At 42.3% G+C, this 12,680-nt stretch overlaps 1 protein-coding gene across 1 annotated transcript; it reads left to right on the plus strand.

Moving 5' to 3' along the window:
• Positions 1-1,979: 1,979 nt before the first annotated feature.
• On the plus strand, positions 1,980-9,253 carry LOC308138016 (flavin-containing monooxygenase 5-like). Its single transcript, XM_080506945.1, has 10 exons — positions 1,980-2,035; positions 3,828-3,966; positions 4,051-4,239; positions 4,397-4,562; positions 4,873-5,015; positions 6,997-7,193; positions 7,744-7,891; positions 7,976-8,183; positions 8,266-8,338; positions 8,429-9,253. Exons 2-10 carry the CDS (start codon positions 3,835-3,837, stop codon positions 8,844-8,846), a joined length of 1,674 nt encoding a protein of 557 aa, XP_080363071.1. The 5' UTR covers positions 1,980-2,035; positions 3,828-3,834; the 3' UTR covers positions 8,847-9,253.
• Positions 9,254-12,680: the final 3,427 nt, after the last annotated feature.

Genomic DNA, 12,680 nt, shown 5'->3' on the forward strand with positions numbered 1-12,680 from the left:
GCAGGTCCCTTTTGTAATTCATCGACAGTGCCGTGCCACAGGCCGGGCACTAATACGGTCACTCTCATGACCCGCACTGACCTCCGGGGGCGTGGCCACTCTGGAGGGCAGCTTCCTATAGCTTCAGGTTTCATCACTGCTTTGTGATTGACAGCCTAGATAGCAGGAACATTACAGAGCTGCTCTATGGGCTGACCTGCTGTCATATGTGCCACTTTGTGCCACATATGATGGCAGGTCCCTTTTGTAATTCGTACGCCGCCGACTAGTGCCAGGCCTAGGAGGCACTCCACCAGGTCACTCTCACGTCCCACACTGACCTCCGTAGGAGGCCTGGCCTGAGGCCCTCAAATTCATGTCGGTGCCATTTATTGAAAAACCTTTCATGTTCCATAACACACCAGAATTCAAGTAAGACCAGATTCCGGATCGGGGGCACGTGGGGAGTACCACACTGAGATTTTCAGGTGGATCCGCTAGCTTGCGGCTTAGCATGCTCATTAGCATGCTAACAAACATTGCCCGATTGAGCTGAAATTCGGTAGGTGGCCTAATGAGGGCGCTGCGGTCACGAGTCACTAGCTAATTAGCTGGTTTCCATGCCGTTTTTTCAAAATAAAGGTCATTAAAAAAAATTTAACTTAAAAAAATTATCATTAACCGGTCTAGAGGATCGTGCCCACCCCGACGGGCAGTCTTTCGCGAGGTCCTGGCCAATGCTGCTTGCAGCTTTAATTTCATTTTATTTTATTGATTCTTGCTTTATTCCTAAGATGATACATCTTTTTTAATTGAGTACAATCTTCTGTTGGAGGGAGGTGGACTTCTATCTGGGATTGCTCTATTGCCCACTAGTGGCAGCAGTGCGCATGACACTTCAACGGTGATTCCTGCATGTATGACTTTAATTGATGGAATCTCTGGTGCAGACGAGTTATGACACTGACGTTAAACCGTTTAACTGACTCATATGAAGTCATTACTTGCCCTTCATTGCAGACTCTTCCCATTATAATCTCGTTCCTCTAATTGTCATCTGGTTTCCAGGCCTCTAATCTACAATATTCAAGGTGCATCCAATTAAACGTCTCTGTAGACACAAGAAAGAAACTTACCTAAAGTTCAGGAAAAGAAAGAAGAACAGAAAAAGAATAGTAGTAGAAGCAGTAGTACACAGTATTAGGGTCGCGAAACAAAAAGCAGTGTCTAAAACAATGCTGATTCTGACTTTAATCTCGCAATGACAAGATTAAAATTGGAACTGAATATATTTAAAGGTGTACAGGAGGATTTTCAGGAATTTTAGGAAAGAACTGCCCTCTCCACCGTTTGAAAAAAATGCGCATGCGCAACGCTGTACCTGCTCCCGAGACGGAACGCCTACTAAAACGCGTGCGAGAGACATGCACGAGCCCAGTTCTCCTCGTGCACGCTCTGTTTACAAGTGATAAGTCGGCATCGCTCACATAAGCTCACTTTACAAGAAGATTTGCACCAGAGGGGGTGAAACTGTGTAAAAATGTCCGAGAATAATGCGTCGGGTCGGCCACCGGCATGATGAGGACCGTGTGGAGTGAGCTGCGCGCAGGGACGGGCAGTACGACGGGCTTACGTCATATATCACCAGAATGATTGACAATTGGGAGGACCAGTTATTTTGATGATCCACCCGGAAGAAGAAAATCCTCTACTATACCTTTAAGTACATTTTTACTCGGCAGTGATTTTTTCTTTCTACAAGCTCGAGGTCGACGGGGGTCGACGGGCTGCCACTTCGGAAGCCTTTTCCTATGCAAGTATCGGAAGCGCTGATATTTTTGTACCTATGCGATCAGCGCTGTGGTTTAAGCAGTGCAGACTTCTGCCAGTGTTTATCGGAGGGAGGGAGGGCTTTGTTTGACTTTCCATCCTTGACGCTGCAGGGACCCAAGGGTCAGTTCGGGAGAACTGATGATAAACAAGTAACAACGCTCACTACTTCACACAGTCTGCATGCAGACACAAGACGCGCTTCTTCTCTACGGGCTGCAAGACGGTGAGATCCAAACTTTCTGCGCTCATCCGCCTAAACTTGGTTAAAGTAGTTATGCGCAGTTTGTAGATTTTCTTTTTTTCTCCTGCTTCTACGAAACGCCATCTGCAGGGCGCAAATCCAACTTTTAACGAGAACTACTCGCTGTGGTTTGTTTGTTTGTTTGTTTCCACAACTGCTCATTCTATATGTTACTCTCAGCATATATTTCATTTTGTTCAACAAACGTGGATATAAAGCAGGGATTTTCTCTATTTACAATGATTGGCTACAAAAAAGCAGCATAAAGGCTTTAATACTGGGTTGGTTTTTTTTATATCGTGGTCATCATTTTATATAAAGATGTTTTGGGCGTGATCAGGGTTAAGTAAATTACATTTAAAGTAGATTACAAGGGGTGGATTTCAGTATGGAGAATTCATATGCTTGCAGAAAAGTACAAGTCACCACCTCACCACAGTATTTATCTTATAATCGCGTGTGTGTGTGTGTGTGTGTGTGTGTGTCTGTGTGTGTGTGTGTGTGTGTGTGTGTGTGTGTATGTGTGTGTGTGTGTGTGTGTGTGTGTGTGTGTGTGTGTGTGTGCGTGTGTGTGTGTGGTGTGTGCGTGTGTGTGTGTGGTGTGTGTGTGTGTGTGTGTGTGTGTGTGTGTGTGTGTGTGTGTGTGTGTGTGTGTGTGCGTGCTTGCGTGATTTCCGTGACCTGACAAGCAATCGCAACTTTAACATGAAATCGCTGATGTTCTGCATTTCAATGACTAACTGCCATTTAGTATGAGTAAACTTTTTATCATAAGTCCCATTTATTAACTGGAATTAAACTCACAAATGTCCTCATGTACAGCATAAAAAAAGAAAACAGAAAATCATTATAATGGACAAAGCCTCTGACAGAACCAACCCTGTCATCTTATAATGAGTTTCCGCAACTGACTCAAGAAAAAAATAGTACACACTATTTCATGCAGGAAAGAGACACCATAAGAGAGAGAAAATGTGCAATACTGCCATATTTGCAAACAACTTTATGTCAATTAAAATTGAAAAAAAAAGTCACAAGTTTTGTTGCTAAATCCTACAGATAAGAACGACTTTGGACCTCTTGTGTCGTCAGCGATTCACTCAGTCAAACTACTGGTTGTTGGAATTTATGGTTGGTAATTAGCATTAATAATGACTGTAAGTAATGGATTACTGAAAGTAATAGATTGCTGAAAGTAATTTAGGAAAAATATACAATTAATAATGAAGTAAACGGCCATATACCCACCAGCAACTCCTAGAGTAATTGAGTAATTACTCAAAAGTTAATAAATTATCAAAACTAATTTATTAATGAAAAATTATTAATTTGAATAAATTGATTATTTATTTAAAATAATAATGAATTGGGGCACCACCAGCTAAGCTGGAAATAGCTAATACCAAGTTTCAGTCTCGTTTGTCAAAAGGTTATTTAAGTTTGTTTATATTCCTGAGGGAAATACAACAATCTTGAATAACAAGGACGGTGTGAGATTCCAGCACAGACTGTTACAAACCAGTGAATTGTCAACAATAAATAGACAATAATTACCAGGAATCGATCAATTCAGTTAAAATGTTTTTATTAACAAAAATGCATTAATTCGCAAATAATTCAGAAATTATTTATTAAAACAACACAATTAAGTAATAAGCAGCAAACACGGAGATCTAATCTACTTCTTCTATGTAAAAGACGTCTCGGCCACTGATTAACCTCTGTCTGTGCATATTGACAACGTGTATGGTCTTGTCCAGTTGTCTACTCACAGCTGAAGGATGACTCGCCGTGTGGCAGTGATCGGTGCAGGCAGTTCTGGCCTGGCCTGCATTAAGGGCTGCCTGGATGAGGGTCTTGATCCAGTCTGCTTTGAGAGCAGCGATGACATTGGAGGTCTGTGGAGGTTTAAGGTGGGTGACGCAAGGCCGGCTTTCCGTTCATACGTTCTATTTCATCAGGATGTTTCATCTATGCATCTCTGTCTGTGACCGCAGGAGACCCCAGAGCCGGACAGGGCGAGCATTTACCAATCGGTCATCATCAACAGCTCCAAAGAGATGATGTGCTTCAGCGACTTCCCCATTCCTGCCCACTATCCAAACTTCATGCACAACTCGCTGATCATGGATTACTTTCGGATGTATGCCGATCACTTCCACCTCAACAGGCACATACGTTTTAATGTGAGGATCCTTTTCTCTCTCCAGTAACGCACCTTATCCCTGTAACGTTCCAAAGACATTTAGTACCGCAGACTACCGTGTATTCTGAGGGTTTAAATACAACAGATATTTGAATGTGTTATAGTCGTCAATCATTTCCCGCCTTTCTTTGTTTCAGATTAAAGTCCTGCAGGTGAAGAAGAGGACAGATTTCTCCAGGTCCGGCCAGTGGGATGTTGAAACAGAGAACAAGGACGGCAAAAAGGACAGGCACATCTTTGATGCTGTAATGATCTGCATTGGGCATCACTGCAACCCCAACTTGCCCCTTGGGGACTTTGCAGGTCGCATTTATCGGCTTTAATACATTCTTACTTTATTTATGGGAATTCAGAAGGTGCTGATTGTGACTTAGCAGCACAAGGAGGAAATTATGTTGCATAAAAATCAATGTCATCAATTCAGTAAAGTCACTGGCACTTTATAAAAACAATTCCAAGGATAAATAGTGCCACATCAGTGTAAGGTTGTCAGAATTTAATGATCTCTTACAACAGAAGTTCAGTTTCTTTGTCAAATGTGTTTTAAAAAGAGAAATCAAGACACAATGTGTGATACAGTCTCAAATGGCCGTTTGTTTTTTCTTTCCCTCAGGCATTGAAACTTTCAAAGGAAAGTATTTCCACAGCAGAGACTACAAGACTCCTGAGGAGTGGAGGAATAAGAAGGTCGTCGTGATCGGAATAGGAAACTCTGGAGGAGACCTGGCGGTCGAGCTGAGCAGAGTCACCAGACAGGTCAGTTGCACATTTCCAGACGGATGAGTTTTGAGTGGTTTTCACACTGAAGAGGGTGATTAGAAGCAGCTCGGCTGTTGTGGGCACATCCAAGTTGTCGCATTTAAACGTAAATTATTTAGACACGAAACCGAAGGTGATTGGACTTGTCTATCCATCTTACACACCAGCTGTTTCAAAGTAGGACCGTGAGGAATTGAACCCCATCCCAGCTGACTTTGGACAAGCGCAAGAGTAAATCGTCCACATGTCACTTGGTACATCAGTTTGGAGGTATTACTGGTGAAAGAGATTTGAGCACTTGCACAAGCGGAACTTGTAGTTGTGTACCATGAGCTCTATATTTCTAGAAAAGATTTTCACCAGATATTTTAATGGAGTGCCGCGAGGTGTGATCTGTAGTTGAAGAAAACAGAATCTGTGACTCGTGGGGGGAAAAAAAACTTCACCTTGATACAGTTCCACAAATATGCATTTCATCAAATTCACTGCAACAAATGTAGCAAAAATGTAATGAGTGTCTCAGTTTTTTTTTTTAAACGTGAGACTTTGAATTTGGGAATGTGTGAGTGTTTTATCTGTGGAGAGAAAAGTAAATTGTACACAGCTCAATGGTACACAACTATAAATTCCACTTTTACAAGTGCTCTGACTTTTTTTCACCAATAATACCTCCATACATCACAGAGCCAACGTATAGAGACGAGGGAACGGGTTGCTTTCTCACAAGTAAATCACTATAATGTGGAAGCAAGACAAAACCACCTAGACGAAACAAGTCCAAACAGGCACGGCGTTCCCAAGTTTCCTGGGTTCAAGGTTTAATATGTTACTGTAGTGCAGCAGATAACTGCAAAATACTTCGGTTTGTGATGCAAGCATGAAATTGGGCACAAATACTCTTTGAGGTCCACTTTTTGTAAAAAAAGGCGTTAGCCACGCAAAATTCCAAGATGGCGACCATTTTTCAAGATGGCCACCATGTGCACCGTAAATTCATCTTCTGCAGCAAAATATTTGAAACAAAATGCAACATTAAGGGTAAAAACCAAAGATTCTAGTGTCTAACATTTTAGCCTGATTATTTTTTGTTATGTAACATCACACAGCACAGGTCTCCATCTTCCACTTTGAGAGGGTACTGACTCAGCTTGGAGAAGACAGGAGACACCTCTGGACAAATGTTCCATGTCTGCCAGGCAGTTTTCTTGCCCTTGTTGCGGAAGGCAGACACAGTGTCACAACCTGTAAAGGCATGAAAAAATAACATGCCTTCGAGCTTTTCCTGGCCTATATTGTTGCACAGGTCATGTATACTGATCCAGTGCAGGCTTTGACCTTGTCCAAATACTACCCACAACTCTTCTAGCCCGAGACTCTGAAGAGTGGGGAAGGCACTAAGTGCAATGACAATAACATCTGTGTCATTAGATTTTATCATGATAGCTTTACTATCATGCTCAGCAGCATATTTGGCATGCACAAAGACTAGGAATGATCTGTGCTAAATTTCATACTTACGACATAAGATATTCTGATGAACATAACGGAAGCAGCTTCAGCACAGTTGTTAAGACATTGAGATTTATAGATTTCATAGCAGCCATCTTGGACGCCATCTTTGCTTTGATCACTTGATTAGGTACTCTCGCCCAGAAAACCTTTCTTTTAGATACTTTAGTCCATAAAACCTAGATATACATGCAAACTATAATCTTTCATTCAAATACTTGGCTTGAAAATTGAACTTTTCAATCAAGATGGCGGCCAACTTGAAAAATGGTCGCCATCTTGGAATTTTACGTGGCTAACGCCTTTTTTTTTTTTTTTTTTTTTTTTTTTACAAAAAGAGGAGCTCAAAGAGCATTTGTGCCCAATTTCATGCTTGCATCACAAACCGAAGTATTCTGGGGTATTTTGCAGTTATCTGCTGCACTACTGTGCAGAATTAATGATTACAACTTTGTATTTATCTCCATAGGTTTACCTGAGCACTCGAAGAGGGGCCTGGATTCTGAACCGAGTTGGAGACAACGGCTATCCGCACGATTTGCTTTTCAACCGAGCAGTTAATACTCTTGGAAAAATCCTTCCCTTTGGGTTTTTTTGTAATTTAGTCGAGAGCCGTCTGAACTCCAGAGTCGATCACGCTCTGTACAATTTAAAGCCAAATCATAGGTAAAGTATTTGTCCTGCTATAGCTTCTAATGATATATTTGGGTTACTTTAATTATCTTACGTCTCAATCTTGGATGTCATTTAAATCAGAGATTCTTCTGGGTCAAGAGGGTTACAGTCCTGTGTTGGCATGTAAAAGGAAGAAGCCGTCAAAACCAAAGTGGCATGTGGGTCTATATTTTGAAACTACATCACAGTAGAGTTCAAGGTTCACATTTGTGCAGCGCTGTGAAGAGTTGAGAATTTAATTAAAACTTGAACCGAAAAGTGAATATTTCATCAATTTAAGATATTTCATATCTCATATGATTAAACATGTATTCTCCTCTGTTTGCAGACTGTAACATTCAATTGCACTGTTTCATTTTAATGAATTTGAGCATTTTTATGCTTATCTTTAGTCATGGTTGATCATTCAGGGGTGATGTGGGTCCTGAAGTAAGACCAGTTGGCAACCACTGATTTAAACGACTATCTTGTTTTAATGCTCTCTGAACCTATTGTGATGTCGTAAATTGTCTCCACTTATTGTCCCCCCCCCCCCCCACAGAGTGTTCAGCCAACATCCCACTGTGAATGATGACCTTCCCAACCGGATCCTATCTGGAACAATTCAGGTGAAACCCAACATCCGCAGGTTTGATGGCTCCTCTGTGGTGTTCGATGATGGAAGCATCGTGGAGGACGTGGACCTGGTGGTAGGTTTTCATCATTTGTGTGCGTAGGGACTTTCACGCAATCAGCAAGTCGGTTTCGGACTCACATGATCCTCCGCTATGCAGGTATTTGCTACTGGATACACATTTTCCTACCCATTCCTGGCTCCACGTGTGGTCTCTGTGTCCAACAACAAAGCCTCTCTGTACAAGTATGTGTTTCCTCCTGAGCTCTCCCACCCGACACTGGCTGTCATTGGTCTCGTCCAGCCGTTGGGGTCAGTTATGCCCATCTCTGAGATGCAGGCCCGGTGGGCCACACGAGTCTTCAAAGGTGAAAAACAAACAAAAACAAAGCAGCTTTTGTCATCGAATGGGCCTTTCCAGAAAAATGAACTTTGTCCTCTTTCAAACAGGCTGCAAAAAGCTTCCTTCCAAAGAGGAAATGCTGAATGAGATCCAATTGAAGGAGGAAACAATGGCTCAAAGGTACTGAAGTGGATTTGCTCAATTTAATTGTGATCTTTAAAGTTTTGGTCCATTGCCACACTGTCCTGCATACATTTACCTCATTTTCAGGTATGTCACCAGTCAAAGACACACCATCCAGGTGGACTATATCCCCTACATGGATGAGCTCGCAACGGTTCTGGGAGTTCAACCCAACCTCCTTTCAATGATGCTGACTGAGCCCAGGCTGGCATACAATGTGGTCTTCGGCCCCTGCACGCCATACCACTATCGCCTAAGGGGCCCAGGAAAGTGGGCCGGAGCCCGCAACGCCATCCTCACTCAGTGGGAGAGAGTGGCTGAGCCCCTGCAAACCAGGTGCAGAGAGGAGTCCAACAGAAAGAGGTGCTTCAATCAGCTCCTGTTTGTGTCCGTTGCTGCTGCTGCGGTCCTGGTCGTCTATGTGCACAGGAGCAAACTCCCAGCTGTTCTGCAGGATCCTGCTGCGCTGCTGGAAAGCATTAAAGGGTACATGGCAGCACAATGAAGCCCCACCAAAGTGTTACTATCGGCAGAAATGTTCTCTTAAATGTAGTCCAATATACTAAGTCAGGGACACATTGTTGTGCATTTTCACAGTTGTTTCTCTATATTTTTAAGAATGAAAAGAAGTTAATTGTTTTGACTATAAGAATAATCTATGGTCTTGTATACAATGAATATGCATTTGGAAATATTGAAAAATGTGTGTGATACTTTTAATGCTTCACAATATTTTTAAGTCACATTATGTTCTAAAAAAATCATGTTTCATTAAAAAAAATCTAAATTAAAAATGTTTATTATATTTGAAGCTCTTTTTGTATGTCATATTTGTATTCTTCTTCCCAGAGCATGTTTTCTTTCTGTGGATATGTTGAAAAAAATTGCATCATGTCGTTAATAAATGTCACATTTTCATCCTACAACTGTTTGTTTCTCAATGTTTCATATCAAAAAGATTCAAAAAATGTTTCCCTTTCATGTTTGTCATGGCATGTCTAGATGCTTTTATTATCTGAAGTAATGTTGACCGTCACATTAAAACACAACTGATGAGCTAAAACATTTAAATAAAACATTTTTAAACCACAAATATGTGAAGATAATCTGCCAAAAAAAATTTTTTTAAATTACAGTGAAAGTGATCTCAGACAGTCAATAATAAATGGTTAAAAACACATTTTTAATGCAATTTTTTAAAATACAGTACAAGTACAAAAACTTCTCTTTTATTCTGCATTACACCTATGACAGCAGACAAAAAGTTAAATAAGGTGCAGTCAGTGAGACTAGCACTCCGTTAAACTTTTTACAATTTATAACATTAAAAAGCATTTAATTTCATAGCTTTGCCTCTCCTAATTTTCATGTGATTTAAGGAAGACTGACTGGTGAAGAACAGACAAATGTGCAAGGTTGCATTAAAAAAAGAAAAGTAAAACAGCGATTGCAGTCAAAGTAGAGTAGAGAGCTTTATTCCTCCCCAGGGGGAAACACAAACTTACAACAGCTCAAGGTAAAAGGTGCAGAACTTATAAAACTAAGGAATTAAAATATGTAAAGATATGTAAATATCTAAACAAGAGCAAAAAAGAGCACAAAAAAATAGAATATGTAAATATAAAAATAAAAAATTAATATAAAAATAAAAAATTAATATAAAATAAAACAATCCAGTAAAAAGAAAAATCCTCTAAAATAGAGTAAATTGCCAGGATTGTTATACACACAGTGTAGATAGGTAAAGAGCTGTGTACAGTGCAGGTGGAACGGTACCTGTAGGACATTTACACTAAGTTGTTAAATGTCCTAACAGCTGTTGGGATGAATGATTTCCAGTAGCGTTTTGTTTTGCACTGCGGGTGTCGGAGCCTGCTGCTGAAGGGCCTGCTGAGCTCCTCCACTGTCGGGTGCAGTGGGTGGAGTGTGTTGTCCATGATGGAGGACATTCTGGTTAACATCCTCCTCTGTCCCACCTCCTCCACCGAGTCCAGCGAGCAGCCCAGGACATAGCCGGCCCTCCTGACCAACCTGTTCACTCTCTTCCTGTCCCGGTCCGTGCTGCCCGCTCCCCAACAGGCCACAGCGTAATGGATGGCAGACGCCACCACAGAGTCATAGAAAGTCCGGAGTAGAGGTCTGCACACCCCGAAGGACCTCAGTCTCCTCAGAAGGTGGAGGCGACTTTGGCCCTTCTTGTACAGGGCGTCGGTGTGAGTAGTCCAGTTCAGTTTATTGTTGAGGTGAACACCCAGGTACTTGAAGTTGTCCACCAGCACGATGTCCGAGCCCTGGATGCTCACCGGTTGGTGTGGTGGGGTCTTTTTCCGGAAGTCGATCACCATCTCCTTCGTCTTTCCGGTGTTCAAGCAGTGGAAGTTGCTCTCACACCAGTCCACGAAGTCCCTGATGACCAACCTGCACTCCAGTTCGTCTCCATCAGACACACAGCCAACAATGGCGGCGTCGTCAGAGAACTTCTGGAGGTGACAGCTGCTGGAGTTGTATGTGAAGTCCAAGGTGTAGAGGGAAAAGAGGAACGGTGAGAGCACCGTCCCCTGGGGCGCCCCGGTGCTGCAGATGACCACCTCAGACCTGCTGTCCTGCAGCCTCACAAACTGCGGCCTGTTGGTGAGGTAGTCGGTGGTCCATGCAGCCAGCTGTGCCCCCACTCCTGCGTCCTCCATCGTCCTCTGCAGCAGCGCCGGTCGGATGGTGTTGAAAGCACTGGAGAAGTCAAAGAACATGACTCTCACAGTGCTCCCGGCGGGCCTCCAGGTGAGTCAGCGCCCGGTGCTGCAGGTAGATGACGGCGTCATCCACCCCCATCTTTGGCCTGTAGGCAAACTGCAGCGGGTCCATCGCAGGGCTCACCGCCGTGCGAAGGTGTTGGAGGACCAGCCTCTCCATGGTCTTCACCAGGTGGGAGGTCAGGGCGACGGGTCTGAAGTGGCGCGGCTCCTTAGCGTGCGCAGTATGTGAGAAATACACAAGAAGCACACATGGATTGTTAATGATGAAGGAACATCTTTAACTGGGTCACATAACTTATGCAAACCGGAGACAGCTGTGTGTGTGTGTGTGCGTGTGTGTGTGTGTGTGTGTGTGTGTGTGTGTGCGTGTGCGTGTGTGTGTGTGTGTGTGTGTGTGTGTGTGTGTGTGTGTGTGTGTGTGTGTGTGTGTGTGTGTGTGTGTGTGTGTGTTGTGAGAAGTAGTTTGTTAGAAAAATTATTGGCCTACGATAAGTGAACCATTGATCCATACATGCTGTTGACTCTGCTAAAGGTTGAAGTATTAGCCCTCCCTGTTACTTGTTAAGCTGTCTGCAACAACTCTGCCACAGTGCATCGCAGCTTGCTTATGTACAATATCACAGGATTATAGCTGAGGAATTTGTAGATTGGCTTATTTGAATTGCATTGCTATAAAATTGCCTCGTGGCTTTACTTCTTTTTTTTAAATTGTAACACAATCCTACTTGTCACCATGAAGTATATAAACTACATTATGATCAAGGATGATTTACTCAGCTAATCTGCATATTATCTTTTCTCATTATGCAACAATGAAATGGCCACTTTAATCACTAATAGTCATTGTTGTTTCCACCAGTGACCTGAATCAGCTTTTGCAGACCTTTGATCAGTTCATGAGTAAAATCATCATAGATTGGGAAGCAGTGCAGGTGAAGGTTCAGCTCTTTATTCAATAGACAAAGCTGACTGAACAGATTTTGGGTGACCTGTTTCTTTGAGATGCTGCTTTGGGCTTGTCTGAGCCCAAGGCGTTTCTCACTATAATAAAATTCAATTCAATTCAACTTCATTTATATAGCACCAAATAAAACAGTCATTTCTGGGTGCTTTGAACAGAGAAAAGACAAAAGAAAAACAACAAAGACTGGTCAATATTGAAATTACTGTCTTTCAAGTACCTCAAGCTATAGTTATAAATTCAAAAGTACTCAAGTCAGAAATCTTTTTTTTCACAAGGGACCAGGGTTTAATGTTTGTGCAGAGATCCATCCATCTGCTTCCAACTCAATACAATTTAAAGTTGAGGGTCCAGGCGACTGTTTCTGCTGACACATAAGAAGTCATCAGTCCACCTTCAACAATCCATTGAGATTTTTAAAAAAAACAAATGACTTGACAAACACACTGGAAACATTTTCAAAAAGTGAAACTATACATATTTACAGTCATTTACAGTAGTCGCACCGGCAGTGTTATACAGTTTTTGTGGAGGGGATGAATGGTCTGTGGTCACTCCTTCTTGAGGCTGCAGCAGTCGGCTGCTGAAGCAGTTGATGAGCGCCACAGTGTGGTGGCAGGGGAAA

The sequence above is a fragment of the Blennius ocellaris genome (assembly GCF_963422515.1).
Source record: "Blennius ocellaris genome assembly, chromosome: 12".
Classification (NCBI taxonomy): domain Eukaryota; kingdom Metazoa; phylum Chordata; class Actinopteri; order Blenniiformes; family Blenniidae; genus Blennius; species Blennius ocellaris.